This window comes from Trichechus manatus, unplaced genomic scaffold, assembly GCF_000243295.1.
Source record: "Trichechus manatus latirostris isolate Lorelei unplaced genomic scaffold, TriManLat1.0 scaffold00040, whole genome shotgun sequence".
Classification (NCBI taxonomy): Eukaryota; Metazoa; Chordata; class Mammalia; order Sirenia; family Trichechidae; genus Trichechus; species Trichechus manatus.
Genome location: NW_004443976.1, coordinates 19,085,174 through 19,106,846, shown reverse-complemented (window position 1 = coordinate 19,106,846; position 21,673 = coordinate 19,085,174). Strand labels below are relative to the sequence as shown.

Here is a 21,673-nt window from a genome sequence, read left to right as displayed (position 1 = left end):
GAGGAGCCCATGGAAGGCTGCTCCCCTGACGCCCCAGCATCAGAGATGGTTGAAGGAGAAAGACGTTCACACCATCGGCAGCAGACATCACCTTTGTCTTAAATGCAGTCTTACAGACAGAGTGGTGACGGGCAGCAGTGGCAAAGGCCCAGGCAGTGAGGAGAAGGAAGGGGGTCTCCTCCCCCCAGCCCACCAGCCTGCCTTCTGGCTTACTTACCAGTCATGGGTTGGTGGGCCTTCTGGTAGGAACCAGCTGGTAACAGCCCACCCAGACGCCAGGTCCTTCCCTGCCAGGTCTGCTCCCTAAGCACGGGCAGCCTGGGCTCTCCCTCTGGGTCCCTCAGCCTCATGACCATGGGGGCTCTACCTAGGGCTGTGGAGCCCCTCCCCACCCTTGGAGCCGAGCCCAGCGCTGTCTACCCCCTTGTGTCCCCCCAGCCCTGTCAGACCCTGCTGCCAAGGAAAACTGCATGATGCACCTGCTCCGCTCCCTGCCCGACCCCAACCTCATCACCTTCCTCTTCCTGTTGGAACACTTGAAAAGGTAACGGGGCCCAGGGGACAGTACAGACGGGCCCAGCTCAGGGGAAAGCAGGGACCCACCTCTTCTCCTCTTCCTCATGGGCAACGGCCTCTATGGGGCCAACCGTAGCAGGGTGAGAGTTTGCTTTTCACATTCTTCTCTTTTGAGAAATAGCTAGGTTTGCTACAGCAGCGGGGCTAGAGCCAGGGACAGTAAATGGATTTTATAATCAGGGGTCCCAACCTATCAATGGTTCATTCAGGAAATGGAATAACAAAAGCGGTAAGCATAAGCATTGCTGTTTTGTTCAGTTGTATATAGACGTGTACTGGGGTATAGGCGTCCCTGGGTGACATAAACAGTTATGCACTGAACTACTAGCAAAAAGGTTGGCAGTTCGAACCCACCCAGAGGTGCCTCAGAAGACAAGCCTGGCATTCTGCTTCTGAAAGGTCACAGCTTTGAAAACCCTATGGGCCATTCTACTCTGCACACATGGGGTCCCCACGAGTCAGAACTGACTCGATGGTAACTGGCAACAACATCTGGGGTACAATGAAAAATGTGTTTGTCACTGTGGATCATAGTCAGAAAAGCTTGAAACCCACTGGCCTAGACCCCCATGCAGGAAAACTGAGTCCCGAACAGCAGCAGAGACTTCCCTGAGGTAGCAGCGGATCTGTCCCTAGAACCCACATCTCCCAAATCCTAAACTAAGGCCCTTCTCACCGCTCCCCCTCCCCCCGACACACTGGGTCAAACCGAGAGCTGCTGAGGCTGAGGCCTGCCATAAAGTTCAGAAGTGAAGCTAGCCCCGAAGGTGTCTTCGTCGCTCCCTTGGTAGTAAAATATATATAACCAAACATTTGCCATCCGAACGATTTTACATGTACAATTCAGTGACATTAATTACATTCATCATGTTGTGCAGCCATCACCACTATCCGTTTCCAAATGTTCTCCATCACCCTAAAGAAGCTCAGTGCCCCTAAGCAGTAAGTTTCCACTTTGGTCTACCCTCAGCCCCTGGTAGCCGTTAATCAACTTTGGTCTCTATGCATCTGCCTGTTCTAGATATTTCATATAAATGGGATCACACAGTATCTGTCCTCTTTTGTCTGACTAATTTGACACAGTAGCTGCAACAATGGGCTCAGACACAGCAACAACTGTGAGGATGGTGCAGGACTGGGCAGTGTTTCGTTCTGTTGTACATCAGGTCGCTGTGAGTCAGAACTGACTCGACAACAACTAACAGTTTCACTCAGCGTGATGTTTCCAAGGTTGATCCATGTCTTCGCCCCTCACTTTTGAGCCCAGGTTTGTCCTGGGCATGAGTGAATAGGAAGAATCATGGGGTATCCTTTACAGCCACCTATCAACCAGGATGAGGGGACCAGGGACCCCCCCCCCGGGAGTGGGCTGCAAGGAAGAGAGGAGGCTGCTCTCATGGGCCAGTTCTTCCCTGAGGCCCAGGCTCCCAGCCTCGCTTCAGCCAGGCCGGCTCAGGAAGCCGCTGGCGCTGGTGTCTTGTTTACCCCATTATGAGACACTTTTCCCTCTGGTTTGGCCAGGACCAGAGTCCCAACCAATTCCCAGATAATTTGGCGAGCACTGGGAGGAGCAGGGGGGAGGAGTGGGAAGGGAAAATTCATTAGGTTTTCCACCCTGGGAACTGGGACCCGGGCACAGTCTGTTCCCACATCTGGGCCCCTGGCCTGGGGGTGTGTGGGGGTGTGGGTGTGTGGTGAGTGTGTGTGGTGGGTGTGGGTGTGTGTGTGTGGGTATGTAGGTGTGTGGTGAGGGGCTGGGCTAGCAAGCCGCACAGCTGCCTCCTGGTGTGACAATGTTTGTCTGCCTATTTCCATAGCAGCCAGCAGGCACATCCATGGCTCGCCCAGAGGGTAGGAATGATGATATCCTAGGGAATGGGCTGAGAGGTGCCGCTCGGGGCAAGGGGGTCTCAGCCCCAGAAACATTTCTTCTAACTGATGTGGGGTGATACTGGGCCTGCTGGGACACCAGCCACAGATGGCAACTCCTGCTTGTCGCTAAGGGGATGTATCTACAGAGCATCTGGCCTGTTACATAAGAGAAGGGGGGAGGAATCCAAAGGGAGGCAACTCTGGGGTCCAGGAGGCAGACCCTTCTGGAAAGGCATGGGAGGACAGCCCCTGGGCTCCAGATAGGATTAAGGAGAGACTCATATCTAGTTAGCAGCTGCTGCTGGTGCCCCAGGCCCTCTGACCTTTCTTCCCCTGCCTCAGCCCCACTCATTCTGACTCTTCTTCCGGGGTGCTTACTAGCACTTGATGTTGGACCAAGGGTGAGTAGTAGAGTGGTTAAGAGCATGGACTCTGTCGGCAGACTGCCTGGTTCATATCCCAGCTCTACTACTTACTACCACATGGCTTTGGGCAAGTTATTTGACCTCTCTGCACTTTGGTTTCTTCATCTGTAAAATGTGGATGATGATGATAATCATACCTGCCTCAAAGATTGATAAGGATGAGCTATTACAGGGAAAGCTCTTACAACAGTAACATTGTTACCTCTGAGACAAAGAAGTTTGAATGGATGATGTCTGTGGATCCTTGTGTGGCCCAGGAGCTAGGAATATGTTACAGGAATGTACTGGGACATAGCTAGAACATTAGTTCCAGTTGGGCCAAGCCTGGCCAGGCCCACCAGGAGGTCTCTACCTTACGAGAGGGAAGATTAGTGAGCACATTTTGGGAATTTTTGGTAAGGCTGGGGTCCCGGAGTGCAAAGTGGCTGCTTAGAAATGCTTTCCTTCTTCTCCCCTCCCCTCCCTTTCAGGGTTGCTGAGAAGGAACCCATCAACAAAATGTCCCTTCACAACCTGGCTACCGTGTTTGGCCCCACGTTACTGAGACCCTCAGAAGTGGAGAGCAAAGCACATCTCACGTCAGCTGCGGACATCTGGTCCCATGATGTCATGGCCCAGGTACTACCAGCACTCTCCAGGCCTGCGGTGGGTGGAGGGTGTGGAGAGCAGCTCCGAGTTCCCACGCCCTCCCTACCCCGGGCTGCTGGTAGCTTATCTGTAGGATGTCACCAGGGAGGCCGGGCTGTGGACAGTCCTGCCCCTCCCAGACCAAAACAAAGTGTAGGAGCCCAGACCAGACCCCCGGGGAATGTCTGCCTCAGGAGCTGACTGCATTCCCGTGACTACCTCACAGTCTCAGCAAGCTCGGGGGTAGAAAGAAAAGCCAAGGCCTTGGCCTCATGCATGGAAACTCTGGGACTGCTCCAGGTCCAGGAAGCTTCTCTGAGATCCCTGTAAGACCAGGGGCAGGGCCAGTCTGAGAGATGGCTGCCAAGAGAAAGCCAACCTCAGATGAGGTAGGGAGTTGGAAGTTGCCCCAGGCTCCCCACCCTCTGCCCTGCAGCGCCCTCTACTGCTGAAGATGGGCAAACACACCTGGGCTTCCAAGGAAGGGGAGATGGCCAGAGCCAGGTCTGCCCCCAGCCCAGGGGCCATTTCTACTCAACAGATCAGATGAGGAGGGCTGAGAGGCCAAGGACCCCAGCCCCAGTCTTGTCTCTTTTCCCACAGGTCCAGGTCCTCCTCTACTACCTGCAGCACCCCCCCATTTCCTTCGCAGAACTGAAGCGGAACACACTGTACTTCTCCACTGACGTGTAGCCTGAGGCTGGGGCAGCTTTGTGGGGTGGGGCCAGGGGGGTGGCCAGAGCCAGCCTCTCCCGCTGGGAGGCCCAACAGAGACTTGAAAGACTGCAATAGAAAACTCCCAACCCCAGCACTCCAGACTACAAGGGAAGCAGATTTCTAAGAACTGGAATATGTGCATCTTTTATGCCACCTTGTACAAAGCCAGGTGACCCAGCCCCCAGCCCTCACCACCACACCCCCGGCTCCTGCCCTGCATATCTCTAGTTGTGTCTGATGCTCCGTGCTGTTTGGGAATCGTTTTATGTATATTTGTCATGCAGAAAAGGTAGTGACTGACCCGGTCTGGGCACACAGAGAGCCTGCTTTGTTCTTTCACTGCCTCCAACACTTTCTTTCCTTCTGAGTCCAGTGCGAGGGCTTTTATTTTGCTGTGTAGCTGCTGCCAGCTTACCCTCTCCTGGCCCTGCTCCCAGATGACAGTCTCCTGGCAGCCTCCGCTCGGTTTTCCCTGCCCTCTCCTCCAGCTCGGCCCGCCTGCATGCAAGGCCTCAGTTTCCGCTCCATCATCCTGGCAGTTCTGTGGAGGCCCTGGGTGGCAGTGGCCACAGCGGGTCTGATCCTGCGGGTGCTGCCCCCAGCCCTCTCCTCGCCTCCCGCCTGTGGAAGCACACCTGCTTTGCCTTGCTGCCTGTGCAAATGTTGGACAAGGAGACAGGACTACACTAATCCCCAGCTTTGCACAGAGCTGGAGAGCGGATTTCTGGAATTTTCCATTTGGGAATCTCCAATTTGGGGGTTTATCTGTTCTGTCTTCTGCCTTCCAGTGTGGCATCTTTGACTGTTTTTATTTCTACTGCTTTTCAGTTCCTTTTCCCTGGTGGTCTGTTTCCTTTGAGTGTAAAGAGTTACAAGTGACCTGCTATCAGGATAGCCAGAGGGTCAGGCAAGAATTTGGGCGGAGGCGGGGAGAGTCGGGCTGCTGAGGGAACAGGGAGGCTGGACAGTCAGAGCAGTGCCATGCAGCATGGGTGTCTGGGTTGTCGGGGAGCAGCCAGCCCTTGGGAGCAAGGAGTTGCAGTGGCTTTTCTAAGGGAGCCAGGCTTCCAGGAGGGCAGCTGATATGGCTGAAGTAGGTGTCCGGACACAGGCAGGTTCTGTCCAGGAGGCAAGTCCTTCCCCGGGCACCTCGCGTACCTCACGGTACTTTTGCCTTAGATTTTACACACATTTTCCACAGCCAAGCTCTGCCCAGGGTAGCCCACTGCCACGTGTGCTCCAGGGCCTGGGGAAGAAAGGCAGTCTGGCAGTGGCCAGTGCCATGGTGCTGCCCCTCCATATTTAGCTCTGCCATTCCACCCCTAGCTCCTAGATGCAGCCCTATGGGTGAATTCTGGGAAACTACAGACGTTGGGGAGGGATGAAGAAGCCCAGGCACTTGCCTCTCATGGGACTGGGTTTTGCTGGGGGTCTCCTTGTTGACACTCCAGAGTAAGGGATCAGCAGATTGCATTCCCAACTTTGAGTCCCACTGCTGAGTCTTGGAGCGGGATGTGTCCCAAAATGCAGTTTTCCCTAGAGCAGTGGCCGCTAGCCTGTGGCAGCTGGCCTGGGAGGGCAGGGACTCCGTGGCTGCAGGAACCTGAGCGGCAGCACGCAGCTCCCTGGCTCTCCTGTTTGGAGGAGGGAGGGTTCTTGGTCCTCAAGACTGGGGTGAGTAGCTGCCAATGTTTGTGCTCAGGGCTATCTTAAAGAAGGGTTTGCTGGCCCTCAGGCTGAAATACTTGCTCAGTACAAGAGAGGGTCCTGTCTGATCCTCGTTTACACCTGTTGCCCAGATCTTGGGCAGAATGGTACACATTCTGTGCATATAAGAGGAAAGGGATGCCTAAGGAGAAAAGTACTTGACCACCCCGCTGCCTGTTAGCAGCTTAGCAAGGAGCCCTGCTCTCTGGGACAGGAGGTGGAGAAAGAGCACCGCTGGAGCCTGAAGATCCCAGTGTGACTATCCCTGGAGCCTCTGCTCAGCCCTTAGGGGTTGGTGTGTGTCATGGAAGCTCTTGCCTGCTTCCAAAGTGACTGACAGTAGCGGACTGGAGGCCCAACTGGAGCTGGTTGCAGCCAAAAATGGGTGCCTCCCTCCTCCCAAAAACCAATGGAAAAAGGAAATGTTTGCTTCTCAGCATCAGGTAGCTACCGCAACCCCAAGGCTTGCTTAGGCAATGTGAGAGCAGACGGAAGGCTAAGGAAGGGCTGAGAAATGCAGAAGGCTTATCATATTTATAAAGTTCACCCCTAGTAGGAAGGGGCAGGTACCAGAGCTGGGCTAAGCTGCGCTGAGGAAATACCCTGTGGGTTCTCCTGAGTCAGTGACTGCAGCCCAGACCCCTGCAGCCACGTGCCTGGTAGCAGGCTATGCTACCAGGAGCGCAGCAGATGGGTGACGAATCCAGGTGGGCCTGTCCTTGCCGGGCAGTGGCTGAGGGCTGCCAGGAGTATTTGCTGATACAGATAGGATGGGACTCTTCATTAATATTTGACTTTAATAAGTTGGTAAGGATATATTTTTTTTTTTGGTCTACGTTCTGTTTCAACTTATGTAATTATTATAAATTGATGTAAACCATGTGAGAGGAAAATGTTAATAAAAAAAAAAAAAGCAAACCCCCAACATTTGCACAAAACTCAGCCCTGTGGTGTGGATGTTTGTATTCTCAGTAGTACAGGGAAGACCACCAATCTAAATATTTAACTCTTCCAGCTGTATCCAGATGTGTTTCCAGAAATCTATTTACCTAGAGGCCTTCCCTTTGGCCTCTGGGGAATGGGAGAGCTTTGTGGGGAGGTGGGCCCAGTCCTTCTGTTCTTCCCAAAAGCCTCCAGGTTAACCACCAGCCAGGCTGTTTCTGGCCTCGCCCTTCAGCATTTGCTGCTAGTTCCTCTCATGAAGTGCAGATGCTCCACAAGGGACCTGGCCATCACTATGCCTCAGTGACATGGCAGGAAGTTGTCCATTAAAGAGGCTTCTTATTTTATGTAAACTCCTCAGAGTTTTCTTAATGTTCCCTTCGAAGTGGTATGTCTTTGGGGCAGCCTTTGGTGTAACCCACTTGTTGGGGGATGTTGGACCCCAGCCTCCCTTTAGGAGAGCCTGTGGGGTTAATGGTGGGCTCCCACTAGCTGAAGCCATTGGACACTGTTTATTAGGGGTCAGGAACAGATGTCTGTGAGAATTGGTGTTTGGTTTATGAGCTCGTACTGGCTCCCCAGCCAGCTAAAACAGGAAACTATTCATCTCCTCTCTTGATTGAATAGTCAAAGTGGACAATGCTGGGTTTATTGAATTGATGGCTCCTCACAGCCCCAGGGCTCACCTTTTCCAAGGCAGTGGCGAGGGCCAGCAGTTCTGTATTCCTTCGCTCAGTGTGCTTGGTCCCATGTTTAGATGGACTGGCAGAATCCTGGGCGCCCCGGCACTTTGACAGATGCCACGTGGAACTATGACTGCCCTTGCTCTCAAAGTGTTTAATAGTAATTTAGGGACAGTATAGGAAAACACTTCTAAATTTGTTCTGAGAGCTCTGGGGTTGCCCCAACCAGCCTAGCAGCAAGGAGACTGGCACAGGCATTACACAGCCTTCACCATAGAAGGGCATGAGCCCTGGGTGCCAGCTCACATTCCAAAGTAAACAGCAGCCATGGCCAGAGGAAAGTGTTACCAGCTGTGTTTGACATCATCACTCACATACAAATACACACTCGGGATGCCTGTACATTTAAGCTGAGTCTTTGGATTAAAGGTGGGTGGGCTAGAAAACAGAGCAGATAAGGGGGAAGAAAGCAACAAAGGGCAGAGGAGTTCTCATACAGTAGGAAAAAAGGAGAAACATCACCACCGGCTGGAGATGGCCAGAATCACCTGGCCCCGCTGGGCCTGCCTGCCTGCCCTGCCAGGAGCAAAAGCCTGAGGCCATCAGTTTCATCTCTGCACCAGAGCACCAAAGTCAGGAAGCGCCAGTGGCAGATCCCACTTGTAAAAGGCTTATCGTACACAATTAGGCTGAGCTACTAATGTCAGAAAAACGCGACTAGGTCAAGTCGAAAACATTAATATTAAAATAAACAATAGCTACTGTGGTTTGGTCATCAGGATGACCACAGCAGGGCCCTTCACGCATGTGTCCTTGAGCTGGGCCTGGTCCAGTGATCAGATCATGAAACCAATGTGGTTCAGCACACTGCAGGCAGGCAGGCCTAGCAGCCAGCCCACAGGAGCGACTGTTAGAAGATTCCAATCGGGCCTATACATGGAATTCCAGTACAGCCTAGGAAGTGGCTAGGCTGGGCTCCTTAGGGTGGGTGGGGTGAGGCCTGGCCAGTGTAAGTCTTGGTGAGGATAACACTGTAGTCTACAAACCCTTAGAATCTAACATCCCAGACTTCTCAAAAGCTTTCTCACTCTTCCCCTTTAGATGTTCAATCTCTGGGCCACCTGGCACTTTTTTTGGGAATTGTGGAATTTGGAGATAAAAATATACCAAGCTTTTAAACTGTAATATAAATATCTATTTTTCACCACAAGGATAGCAGAATGCTAAACAGAAATGATGTAACTGGTTGGCAGCACGGACTGACTTCGCCCTGCCCTGATATGCAAGATGGACGGCCGTATGGAGGGCCAAGGCAGAACAGCTCCTGGCTGTGTGTAAGGAACCTGTGCGCCCCCACAGTACCAAACCTCCAAAGGTCCAGCTGTGGTCAGCACTGAAACGTGGTGGAGATTAATTCCTAAAAGTCAACATGTTACCTCCTGATCTGCCCTCAGGGGAGAACCTGACAGTACCTCCCCCATCAAGCCTGCTGGGCTACAGGAACAGCAGTGTTGCTGCTCAGAAAGCCGGGGCAAAGCACAGCCAGGCAGCTCCCTCATGACACCAGCTACATGAGGGAGAACAGTCAATGTCTTCAGTCTGTCAAGCCAGTACCCCGGAGTGGTGCAGAAACTGTCCTCCTCTGAACAGCTCTGATGCTGAGCCGGTGCTGTCGTCTTCTGTGGGGAATGCCTCTCACCGGAGGTAATAATCGATCGCAGCAGAGAAAGCCGCAAAACCTCCACAACCGATTACTCCAGCCTTTAAGCCAGCTGTAAAGCAAACAGAAATGATTTATTACTGTGATGACAGATGCTGGGTTGGGCTGCTTTACAAAAAGTTTGCATACCCCCAGATGCAAGGAAGCCAGCTGAATCGTTCTAAGTCATTCCACCTATCAAAGATCTGTAAAACTTCAAGAGTATGTGTATTCTACCTAATCCAATGTGCTTTATCTAACCGTACATTCGTTTAACTTTTCTCATCCCAAAGAATTAGTATTTCCAGTCTCATGGAAATAGCCCCTTACAGGCAGGAAACTGGTTAAGAGAACCAGCCCTTGGAATCAAGTGAAAGCATATGGCCTTTTACCCGGATTTGTTTATGGAATAAATTCCTGGGAAGGTGATCAAAGCAGTCCTGGAGGGCACTGAGCTTCTCAAAGAGGCCCTGACAAAGCTGAGTGATGGGAAGACCAAAGGAGAAGTTACTCTATAAATCACAAATGGCTGTTTGAGGACCCAACGCAGGTTTTAATGACAACAAATCATCCTGGCTCTGAGACGATGAAAAACAAACAGGCTCTTTGCTCTGGGTAAGGCAGGGCACAACAGATGGCGAGTGGCCCAGCAGTGGATACTACTACTCGGGAAAGTCAAGTCACTGAGCCCAAACGACAAACTCGTGATGAACACGCTAATGGGAGACGATGAACACGCTAGCGGGGAGACATGGCTGGGAATTGGTCTGTTTCTTTTTTTGTTTACAACTGATTATCTAACATTTCTAAATACTTGTATTTGATTTTCAATGAGTAGAAATTTAACAATCTCCAACTGCAGAAAGACATCACTCTGCCAACTTACACACAAAATTAAAACCGACAATCACACAGTTATTAAGAAAAATGTCTAAGCACTTGGAATGCATGGAGCTGAAAGTCCTGCAGGCCCTGGTATGTGGACAAACGGGATGTACAGGGCTGAATGGGACCTGGCTGTGCTTCTGTAACATCCTGACTAGCAACCACTCCAGTGCTTACTTATTGGGTGATGTTCTTACTCATGTTTTCTCCTGTATTTTCAATCTGGGGACAGCTCTTTTTATTTTAAGATAGATCTAGATCAGTGGTTCTAAACTGGGTGCAATTTTGCCCACCAGAGGACATCTGACAATGTCTGGAGACACTTTCAGCTGTTACAACCAAAACAGTGCTACTGGTATCTGGTGGGTAGGGGCCAGGGATGCTGCTAAAAATCGTACAATGCACAGGACAGCCCCCCACAACAAAGAATTAACCAGTCCAAAATATCAATAGTGCTAAGGATAAGAAACCTTGATCTAGATACTAGCAAGTTTCAAAACTGAGTTAACACAGAAGTAGATTTATTTGTCAGAAGGGAAGACTATCAAGTGTCCACATATGCCTTGGGCTTGTCCCTGCAACACTTGTAAGTTTGGAAATGTCAACTTCAGCATGCTGTCCCAAGGCCACAAAGAAAAACCCTTCGAGAATTGTCTACTAACCTCTGAAACCAATGGCTCCTCCAGTGATGCAACCACTAATGACACTGTTCTTCCAATCCGATCTTCCCCGGTACTGTGGGTTGAGGAGCGCAGTTTAGAGCCAAAGAAACAAGTCAGACGAGATGATCACGGGAAACACACACAGGGTTTCTGGTTTGCTAATTTAGTCCCTCCCCTAAGGAACCTTTCTCTTTCAAAAGTGTAGTTCCTAAAATTTGAATGTTTAGAGATACTTCCTGCAGGTGGCACCAGAGCACTGAAACCAAGTGCAGCATTTGAGAAGGAATCAAAGTCTCTTCTCAGGTAGCCCAATAAGTCTAACGTTTAAAATCATAGCCCACATCATAAGCTCACACACCAAAAAAGTTTACGCTAGGGATTATATAATGGAAATTCCATCTAGCATATATCTGACATTTCTGATCCACTTTCTAATAATGACATTAAGAGCATTTCCTTTTAAAGGTAGTGAGGTGACAGCAGTCAAGGATTTCACAGATGGCGGAGACACTTACAGATTCTACCAAACACTCAGTGCAAGAAAACATGGCGCCCACAATGGCAAAGTTTTTGGCGTAGGATATTCCTCTCTGCCCCATGTCTTTAAGAACTTCTTTTGCGGTCGGCGTTCGGTAAGGATCCTTAGGGTCAAAGCCCACATTGGTGTCGATGCCAGCCGTGAACACCCCAAATGCACCTCCCAAGACGAATCCTAAGAAAAACCACAGAGATGAAGATTTCTTTGTCTTGTTTTCTGGCTTACTGTATTGGGATCATACTTGAACACAACCTTTTGGGTGGCCATAACTGACACCCTCCCTTCTGCCGCTCAAACTCTCCTCTCTCTTGATTTCCAAATTATACAATCCTAGATCTAGCTTCTCTGTCTCCTGTTGAATTTTTCTCCTTTCATTTCTTAACATTCCTCAAGACTCAGTCTTTAACCTTCTGTTCTCTCTCTAAACTCTCTTATATGTAACTAAGCCACCCTCAAGATCAGCTATCAACTTTTGCAAATAACTCCCTTAAAGATGGTGGCAGTCATTACAGTTGTTTAGTAAACACCATATGCCAGGCCCTCTGGTGCTTTACAGCCATTGCCTAATTTACTCCTCACAAGAATCCTGTAAGGTAAATACCATTATCCTCTTCTTTCTATACTATAGATGAAGAAACCAAAGTACAGAGAAGTTAAGCAACTTCCCCAAGGTCAAATGCTATCAAATGGCAAAGCCCACACTGCTGTCCACATCTGACCTTTCTGAACCTGCTGGACATTTCCATACGGATGTCCTTTCATCACCTCAAGGTCAATACATGTTCAATGAAATCATGGGTACCTCCTCTCCAGACTTTTCTGTGTTATGGCTCCTTCTTTCCAGTCACCCCAGCTCCAAACTGCAGGGGCATATCTGACTGCTTCTTTGCTTCCCTCTACAACCAGTCATCAGATAGGGCAAAATCCTTCTTCCTAGATTTTCAAATACGTTCATCCCCGTCTATGTCCACAATTAGCATCCTAGTCTAGGCACTTTATCACTTCAACTCTGGAGTACTACAAAGACTCCACCATTTCAACAAATATATAAGTGATTTATTAGAGTCGGGCACAATGATGAACAGTCAAACACCCAGTCCCTGCCTTCATGGAGCGCCAGTCTAGCTAACTTCCTATATGGCCTCCCTATACTCTTCTTTCCTTCATCACATTCCATTCTGATTCATCATACTCATTACTGCTTGTTACTCTTCAAAAGAGAAAAAAAAAAATTAGTCCCCTAATAAGGAGCCCGAACAGCTCAACAGTTAAGGACTTGGCTGCTAACAGAAAGGCTGGCAGTTCAAACCTAGCCAGCGGTTCTGGGGGAGAAACACACTCCACCCTCAACTTGAAATGACACTTCTCTTCCTCTTTATCTACCTACATTTTCTTAATCCTTCAAGATACAGCTCCAGTCTCACCTCTTCTTGTGTCCCTCCCTAACCAAAAAAGATCTTTTGTCTTTTTACTACACTTCAAATGGAGCCCCGGTGGCACAGTGGTTAAGAGCTCAGGCTACTAACCAAAAGGTCGGCATTTCGAATCCACCAGCTGCTCCTTGGAAACCCTATGGGGCAGTTGTACTCTATCCTACAGGATCACTATGAGTCGGAATTGACTCCAGGCAACAGGTTTTTTATACTTCAAATTTGCATACTCAATATGTTCACTTCTTAAATGTCCTTCACTCTCAATGAGATTTAAGCTCATCTGCAAATGTGGTCAAACTCTACCCTGCACACTGGAGAGATACTGTACTCTCTCAAACCCTCAAAAGTTTCAAAAAAAAAAAAGCCAAGTCCAGCCTTCTTTCCCTCTTGCTCACTGCTATTTAGTCTCACTGGTCTTTTTCTGTTTTTCCAACCTCAAGCCAGTTCCTGCCTTAGGGACCTTTGCATTTGCTGTTCCCTATGTCTGCAGCACTTCTCTGCCAGGGTCCCTCTCAATATTTTTCTCTCTACATATTAAAATATTAATTTTAATTAGCTTCATAGGAACAAAGCTCTTGTCTCTTTCACTCACTATCCCCACCACCTAGCACATGCTAGTTGCTCAGTTAACAGTTTACGGACTGAATTATTATTTAAATTAATGAATTTAATTAGTCAACGAGTGAATGAAGTCAACCACTTTATAACCTCTACGCCCAGACAGTAGTATCCGATTCTCCGACCCAATTTCCATAGGTGAAAGCTAACCTCAGGAACAGAAGAGGCGTTGCCAAAATTCACTGAACTGGTCGAGGCCCATAGTTCCCTCGCCTCCCAGGTGCGTGGTCTTCTTGGCAGAGGCCCCCGCCGCCGTCCAAGCCCTCAACCTCCCAAGCGTCCCACTCGCCTCGCCTCACCTCCCACGCAGGCCAGCGCTGCCTTGAAGGCGCAGCTTTCCATCGCCCTTTCAATCATCTTCTGCTCCTCGCTCTTGGCAGGACTAGGGATCCCACCCAGGCTACCAGGCTCCAGGATCCGGGGCTGACGCTTGTCACCCACCAAGTATTGCAAAAGAAGGCTGTACTGCAGTGGGGATTCGGGGGAACCCGCCGCCTCAGGCGCCGACGCCCCAGCCTCGGGGATAGTCGCCGCCATGACAGTAGCTACCCAAGCAACCCTCGCGTCCTTCTCGCAGCAGATTCCTCAAGCGTTCTGTCGGGGCCCTGAGCGCCTAGTCACTTTGTAGCAACGGCAGATTCGCCACATCGAACAACTACCCGCTGCAAAAGCCAAAGTTCATTCGTTAACACTTGGCAGAACAGCTATCGTGTTTCCCAAAAGCCTCTTAAGAAATTTAATCAGGCTTCTGTGGCACTGCCAATGGCACGGACAAACAAGATTCAGATTCACCAGAAAGCGCCCCTATCTTCGGGGCTGCAGCGCGGTGAGTACGGGGATTTGTAGTTCTTATCCAGTCATCCAACTACATTTCCCGGAAAGCCTCGCGTGGGCACTCGCACTCCGGCCTCATCCCGAGCACATGGGAGCTCCTGACTGGCGGATGAGGAATAGTTGCGTGCCCGCGAGGCTGCAGCGCCGTGGGGCGTCGTCAGGGGGCGCTTGAGGCTTCCAGCCTGACAATTAGGGCGCTGAGGCTGCGTCGTACATTTCTTGGGGGCGTTGAGATGTAAATGATTGAAGGTGCTTTGTAAATAAACCAAACCAGTTGCCATGGAGTGGATCCTGAGTCATGGCGACCCCTTGTGTGTCAGAGTAGAACTGTGCTCCTTAAGAGTTTTCAGTGGCTGATATTTCAAGAAGTAGATCATCAAGGCCTTTCTTCTGAGGCGCCTCTGGATGGACTCAAACTGCCAACCTTGGTAAGCGGCCAAGCATGTTAACAGTTTGCAGTATCCAGGGACTCCCTTGTAAATAAACAGACTTCTACTTAGAAAGTGGTGAGGGTAGCCAGTCAACATAGGCAGAGAAGATGTGTCTTTGGTACCCAAAGTTCTCTATGTTGTTGTCAAGCATAGACAGCGTATGATTCACCCTGCTTATTTCCATCAGGCCACTGAATGAGCTATTCCTAAGGTTCCCAGTGATTTCCCAGTGGAAGAGGCTGCACAGGCCTAGCTCACTATTATTTACTCCCAGTTGCTAACCAACACATTGTCTCGTGATTTTGTTTTTCCCTCCCATTCCAGTCTCTATAAAAGGTTTAAGATTAACCGATATTCCTCCCTGGAGGGTGGAAAAAAAAGTGATAATGATCTAAGAATGAAAAATCAAACAAAGCACCCATCTTGTGACAAGAAAAAGCAGGATGTTGCCAGATAATCCCCAAGGATGTAGCCCAGATAATCCCCAAGGATGTCACCAGATAACCTCTAAGAATACCAGTAGAAGGTTGACTCATCTAAGACATCACCACCTCAAGGGGAAACTAACACAAACTTCTAAGATCCATAATCCTGTCCCTATAAAAGCCATCAGCCGATCTCCAGTGCGGGAGATGGGTTTTTTTGGAGGAATCTATTCCCCTCTGTCTCCTATGTATCGATTGTCATGGTTGGAATTATGTCCCCCCAAAAATGTATGTATCAGTTTGGCTGGGCCCTGATTCCTGGTACTGTGTGATTTTCCTGTATGTTGTCAACCTGCCTTTATGATGTTAATGAGGGAGGATGGGTGGCAGTTGTGTTAGTAAGGCAGGACCTGATCTACAAGACTGGATTGTGTCCTGAGGCAATGTCTTGAGATATAAAAGACAGAAGTGAGCAGTGAGACGGGGGACCTCATACCGTCAAGAAAGCAGCGCCGGGAGCAGAGCGCGTCTTTGGACGGGGGTCCTTGGGCCGAGAAGCTCCCAGTCTGGGGGAACACTGAAGAGAAGAAGGCCGACAGAGAGAAAAAGCCTTCCCCTGGAGCTGATGCCCTGTATTTGGACTTTTAGCCTACTTTAACTGTGAGGAAATAAATTTCTCTTTGTTAAAGCCATCCACTTATGGTATTTATGTTATGGCAGCACTAGATGACTAAGACATCGATATATAATAAACATCTTGCTGCTCACCCCTCCGTCTCAGAATTGACTATTGCGGCAGGCGGCTCCCATCCGCGTTATTGCAGTAACACCAGTTGTTAAATCTAATTCAGATCTCATTTTATTAGACTTCTCAGCTACATTTCACATTGTCGACTACTCCCTCCTTCCTGGAAGTTTCTTCAGAGTTTCAAGGGAGCCTCTCTCTTCTAGATTTGCTCCAGCCTCTCCAGTTGCTCCTTCTCAGACTTCTTTGCAGGCACCTCTGCCTGACCCTTACTTGTTCGACCCCTCAGGGCTTCGTCCTCTATTCTCTTCTCCTCATGCAGCGCACTCTACCTGGGCAATATCATCCACATTTGTGGCTTCTACTACCGTCTCTAATGCATTGTTGATTCCTAAATCTTTATCTCCAGCTTAGACCTTTCTCGTAAGCACAAGAACCACACATTTCTCACAGGCACCTCTAACTCAACACACTCTGCCAACCACCCTCCCCTATCAGAAGACTGAGGGTCTCAGGGCTCTGATTTATGCTTAATATTCATGCTTAAGGTCTTAAGAGCCAAAGTCAGATCTGAGAGAAATTGAGACAGGCCCCCAAGCCAGCCCTAGGCAAGGTGGCCTTGGGAAGCAAGGACTAATCTAAATACCTAGTCCATGGGACCAGTTAGAGAGCAATAACCAAACCCAAAAGGAAAGGTCTGCATCAGAATTCAGGCAAGATCCAAGTCAGCACATGGAGAAATTCCTTAAGGCAAGGGTACATGAAATCATGGGTAGAGTGGGAACAGTTGCAGACATTGATCTGGTACCTCCACCCCACCCCCATCTCTCTCCATAGGTGGAACAAGTGTCACCTGATGGAAAATTCTGAAAGTGAGAAGTGGTTTCCCATGTCTGTTTCTCTGGGCTGAACCTTTGCCAGAAGCGTAGGGACCCTTTCTGGCCATGGCATTGTTGGGAATCTAGCACCTCTCAAGTTACAGTTTGGTTCCCCACCCCAGGTTGTCTGGACTGATCAGAAGGACACAGGCTTGGGGCAGCATCTCAGAGGGTCAGAGAGAACAGGGACCAGTTAAAGATGAGTTAGATTCACAGGGAGGTTTGTAGGAAGAGTCAGAAGACTCTGAGTTGATGATCCATCACTTGAAGGACTCCATGTAGCAGCACAGATGGGTAGTGTGTTGAACTGGAGGAGAGCTTGATTGTGTCTCACCTAGGTGTCCAGGAGACCTCGGCCAGCCTGAAGTTCTCTCAGGTACTAGCTGACTGCTGGCTGTCACTGGAGCCAGGAGTAAAAGAAATACCACGAGTTGGAATGGAATGAGGAGGACCAAGTTGAGACGTGCAGTGCAGTGAGTTGCGTGTGAATTTGGTAACATTGATTAGTTTGAATAGTCCTGTTGCTGGTAGGAGGTATGACCACATAGATATTCTGAGTAGCCAACTGATTCACTATAGTTAGTGGGTACTGGACAAGTAAATTTATACTTAAAGGGCTTTGACCAATGTCTGCCAAAACCAGAAGATAGCTAGGAGCTGAGGATGGAAATATGGTGGTTGAGAAACTCATGGAAGAAGATATTAATAAGTGCCTGTAGCTGGGCTGGAGCAAGAGCTGATGTATGTCAAGGTGGTGACTATATCTACCACCATCACCAGGATGGCTTCATGTTCATGTGGGGAGTGTAGGTCAGAGTATAGGGAAATCCAGGGTGTTTAGGAATCAAGAGGTGGTACAAACCTTGAATGCCTTCACATGTGGTGGCATAAGACAGGGTGTTCATTTTACCACAGGGCTACGAAAAGCCCTGCAGACCTGATTGACTGGAGTACTTGGTTAGGAAGGAATTACGGGTCAGGCACCCATACAGCAGCCAGATTTTCCAGGTGAGGATCCCAGGTTAGGGTAATTTCCACTCCCCTTGGTCCTCTAGATTTCTTCCCAGAAAGTTTACTGGTAAACTTGATGTATTTGGAGAAAAATGGATCACTCGAATCCATGTAAGCTCTGGCATGCAAGGCAACTGCTTGCAATTTGAGAAGCACAGTGGTATGCTAGCAGCCCTTTGGGACAAACGTGTACTAGCAAGGTTCTTGGTTACTTGCCATGAGACAGTCAGTTGTTCCTTCATCTCTGAAGGCGTGGGCAAGCAACAGAAACCGTCCCTGGCCAGCTTGCAGAAAAGGGGGGATTTATTGGAAGTATAAAAGGAGCCCCATCTACCTATGGAAAGCTGGCTGATCTTTGACAAAGGGCTGAAATCCATTAAATGCGGAAGAGACAGTCTCTTCAACAAATGGTGCTGGCAAAACCGGATATCTATTTGCAGAAAAATGAAAGAGGATCTATACCTCATACCATACACAAAAACTAACTCAAGATGGATCAAAAACCTTAATGTAAAACATAAAACTATAAAGATCATGGGAGCAAACCTAGGGGCCCTAATTTATAGCATAAATAGACTATCAAACATAACTAAAAATGCACAAACAGCGGAAGATTAACTAGATGGATAGGACCTCCGAAAAATTAAACATTTGTGTGCATCAAAAGACTTTTCCAAAGAGTGAAAAGAGAACCTACAGACTGGGAAAAAAATTTTGGCAGTGAAGGTAGATAGCACCCTGCCTGTTTCATCTCTATCTTTAAAGCAAGTTTTCCTTGCTCAAAGGGCTGGAGTTCAAGGGTTTGAGTTAATTGTGGAAAAAGAAGTTGCCAGTTCCTACCTGGCCATTCATTTAGCTCCAAAGTAAGGAACTCAACTTCCCAGGTCCTACAGTGGCCTGGCCACAGCACAGATGGCCATCTCCTGCCAAGCGGGGACCAGACTTGGAGCTTGATTTCTTAGGAGGCCTCGGGGAGTGTTTGCAGAGTGGAAGAGCTGGACCTAAATGAACTCATTGGTCTACTTTTCCCTCGAGGCAAAAAACCATTGGTGTACCCTCTTCCCACTTACCATTCTGCCCAAACCCAGAGCTTCTGTGACCTGATATTACTATCATAGCTGAAAGAGAAAGGCCCAGTGCTCCTCTGGGTTGAGAAGGAACTTCTCTAGGAGTGGCAGCAGCACAGCAGGAGTGCAGTTTTGCTGTGGCAGTGAATTCTGTATTTTGTGTTATAACTTCTTTAGCTAGCCACAGCTGAGTCACCTGTCACTCAAGGGCACTGTTAGTCTGCAGGGAACACTGGTTGTCCTCTTGTTAGATGCCAGAACAAGAGCCTGGCATTGAGTGTCTTGGGCCTCGCTGCCTCATATGGATGAAAAGAATTTGTAGGATTGAGAGTAGGACCAGGACTGAGGATGCTGAGGACAACTTGGGTTTTAGGGGACAACTCCTATCCCTCCATCCCTACTGCCCCAGCATAGGGTTGGTAGGAAATACTCTGGGCTCGAACTGGGAGCAAAGGACACTGAAGCCTCAAGCCCCATTAGAGGAAGCCTTAGAAAGCAAGGAATATCATGAACCCATCAAGGGGGTAATTAGAGAGCAAAGATCAGACCCCCAAATCAGTCTCCCAGATAAGGTCAGGCAAGCAGGTTTGAGGGGCAGACTAGAGGGCTCACCTGTGAGGGTGTGGCTTTTTATTGAGGGTGTCGACGTTGTTCTTGAGCTAAGATGTTCAGGTGGACTTAAATTAGAACTTACTTAACCACTTCTGGTGGGTGAACGGTACTTCCATGCACTTAATTAATCTTCACAAACTCCTTGCTTCCTGCTTCCACCCCACACCCCACACCTTCTAAATATCTTTAAAACCCATCTCTTTCTTTTCATACCCATTGCCATGCCATAGTTTGGGCTGTTGTTATTTCTGATTTATAGCCACGCTGGTGGCGCAGTGGTTAAAGACCTCGGCTGCTGATCAAAAGACCGGCAGTTCATATCCACCAGCTGCTCCTTGGAAACCCTATGGGGCAGATCTACTCTGTCCTATAGGGTCGCTATGAGTTGGAATCTACTCGACAGCAGTGGGTTTGGTTTTTTTGGTTTTAATTAGTCTTCAGGCCTCCTGCCTTGCTCCTCTTCAAACCATCCACAGAATGATCTTTCAACACACAAATTGGATCATGTCCCCAGCTCAAAATTCTTCTTCGTGCCAGGATAAAATCTACACTCAGTCGTTGCTTTTACAGCTGGTGCGCCAGAAGTCGAAGTTGAAGTTCTTATTCAAACGTTTCCATTCCCAGGTGTGTGCTTTGGATGTTCGTTTTGGATCTAGAAGTACTGTAATGACTCAGAATCATTAATAGTTTGTGTTCTTTAGTGTTTTACAGCTGAATCTGGACTTTTTGGCTGATTCTTTGACTTGTGCACTGTCCTCAGTCAAGTGTAAAATGTTAGAAAATATTTACTATTATTATTTATTAGTACTTTTTGACTTTGACCTATGATAGCCATGGTGAGAGCCAAGGCATCCTATATTATTTCCAGTGACATCTCCTTATATTCAAGCCAGCTTCTGGTGGGTGATCATAATGTTCTGGACAGACTTCTTCCACAGCATAATTGTTTGGAAGTTTATTTACACACCCATATCCAACAATCCAGATTTGCTTACTATATCTTGTGCTGTTGCTTTGGCTTTGCTTACAAGAAAAAAACTATTGGAAATTTGGCACACAGTCTGGCAGTCTGGTGGATTTTTAGAATTTACTTCAGACTCGGTTAATGAATCAATTCTTTGGCTATTTCTGCCATAGAGTCACATCAATGACCATTGGGAGGTTCAGGCACACGTTATATTCCTAAAATAGATCTAACCTCTGAGATTTGATCTGAAAATTATTAGAGGCAAATAGAAACATGTATAATGTTTTTCTTGCACTTTGCATTCTGGCTCAGAAAAGAGCTGGGAGGGTTCAAGAACTAGAGACCAGACTCACCCTGCTTTGCTGTCGGATAAAAGGAAGCAGAACAATTATGGTGACTTTGCAAAGTTATATATCAAGTTGGTGCCAGAAAGATAGGAATCACACTTCTGCTATAACCAGCGAGTACAAGGCCCTTTTTTCCCTTCCTTCATCTTGATCCTTCTCAAATCTCACCTCCGTGCCCACCTACCTTACTGAACATTTTGATCAAAGATTCTATAGAAGAATCTTGATCTAAAGGGGGAATATACAGAACAGAATTTCAAATTCTAATGGATTCCAGACTTTCTGGAGCCATGGAGACTGGATGAACCCCTGAAACTATTGATAATCTTTAAATCTCAAAACAAAAATATCCCCTGAAGTCTTCTTAAAACCAAACAATAGTTTCGCTTAGCTAGTAAAAATTGTCTGCCTTGAGCATTATGCTCTTTCAGGATCTATCTATATGGGATCAAATTGACAACAGCTACTTGAAAGATTAGATAGGAAACTTATGGGGCAGAGAGTTTATGTTAATGGAAAGGAATAACTCAGAAAAGGAGGGTGAGAATGGTTGCACAACTTGAAGAATGTAATCAGTGTCTGAATCGTCCATGTAGGAACTGTTGAATTGGTGTATGTTTTGCTGTGTATATTCTCAACAACAACAAAATAAATAAAATTTATATTAAAAAAATCTCACCTCAATATTTTATTTCACTCACCTCTCTATCAAGCAATTTCCTTTCTCAGTGGATCTGCTTCAGAACATCAGCTTCTAAAAAAGGAAAAGAAAACCCAGGTGTAAAAACTGTAATATAGTATTAACCTACTGGTAAAATCCTTTAGAGTGAATTCCTAATAAGTGGGATCAGTATTCTCTTTGAACTGAAATTTCATCAAATCAATTATCACTTGAAATATGTGGAATGAGAACTTTTTTTTTTTTTTAAGTTGAGCCCCAAAATTAATTTTCTTGCTTTTTTTTTTTTTTTT

General features: G+C 48.0%; 2 protein-coding genes across 4 annotated transcripts in view; one reads left to right on the top strand and one right to left on the bottom strand.

Moving 5' to 3' along the window:
• Positions 1–7,384, top strand: part of ABR (ABR activator of RhoGEF and GTPase) — a 205,914-nt gene extending 198,530 nt beyond the window's left edge. For 2 of the 3 annotated variants that reach the window (XM_004376170.2, XM_004376173.2), the window contains 3 exons: positions 439–544; positions 3,344–3,491; positions 4,104–7,384. In XM_004376170.2, the coding sequence (XP_004376227.2) occupies positions 439–544; positions 3,344–3,491; positions 4,104–4,193 (344 nt within the window). In that variant the 3' untranslated portion in view covers positions 4,194–7,384. The remainder of the gene's footprint in view (positions 1–438; positions 545–3,343; positions 3,492–4,103) is intronic. The other variant, XM_004376172.2, reaches the window with a different exon arrangement.
• Positions 7,385–7,513: 129 nt separating this feature from the next.
• TIMM22 (translocase of inner mitochondrial membrane 22) lies at positions 7,514–13,947 on the bottom strand. The gene is made up of 4 exons (XM_004376169.2): positions 13,684–13,947; positions 11,311–11,507; positions 10,796–10,868; positions 7,514–9,321 (listed from the first exon to the last, which is right to left on the bottom strand). The coding sequence occupies exons 1-4, from the start codon at positions 13,919–13,921 to the stop codon at positions 9,245–9,247; spliced, it is 585 nt and encodes a 194-aa protein (XP_004376226.1). The 5' UTR covers positions 13,922–13,947; the 3' UTR covers positions 7,514–9,244.
• Between the last annotated feature and the right edge of the window lie 7,726 nt (positions 13,948–21,673).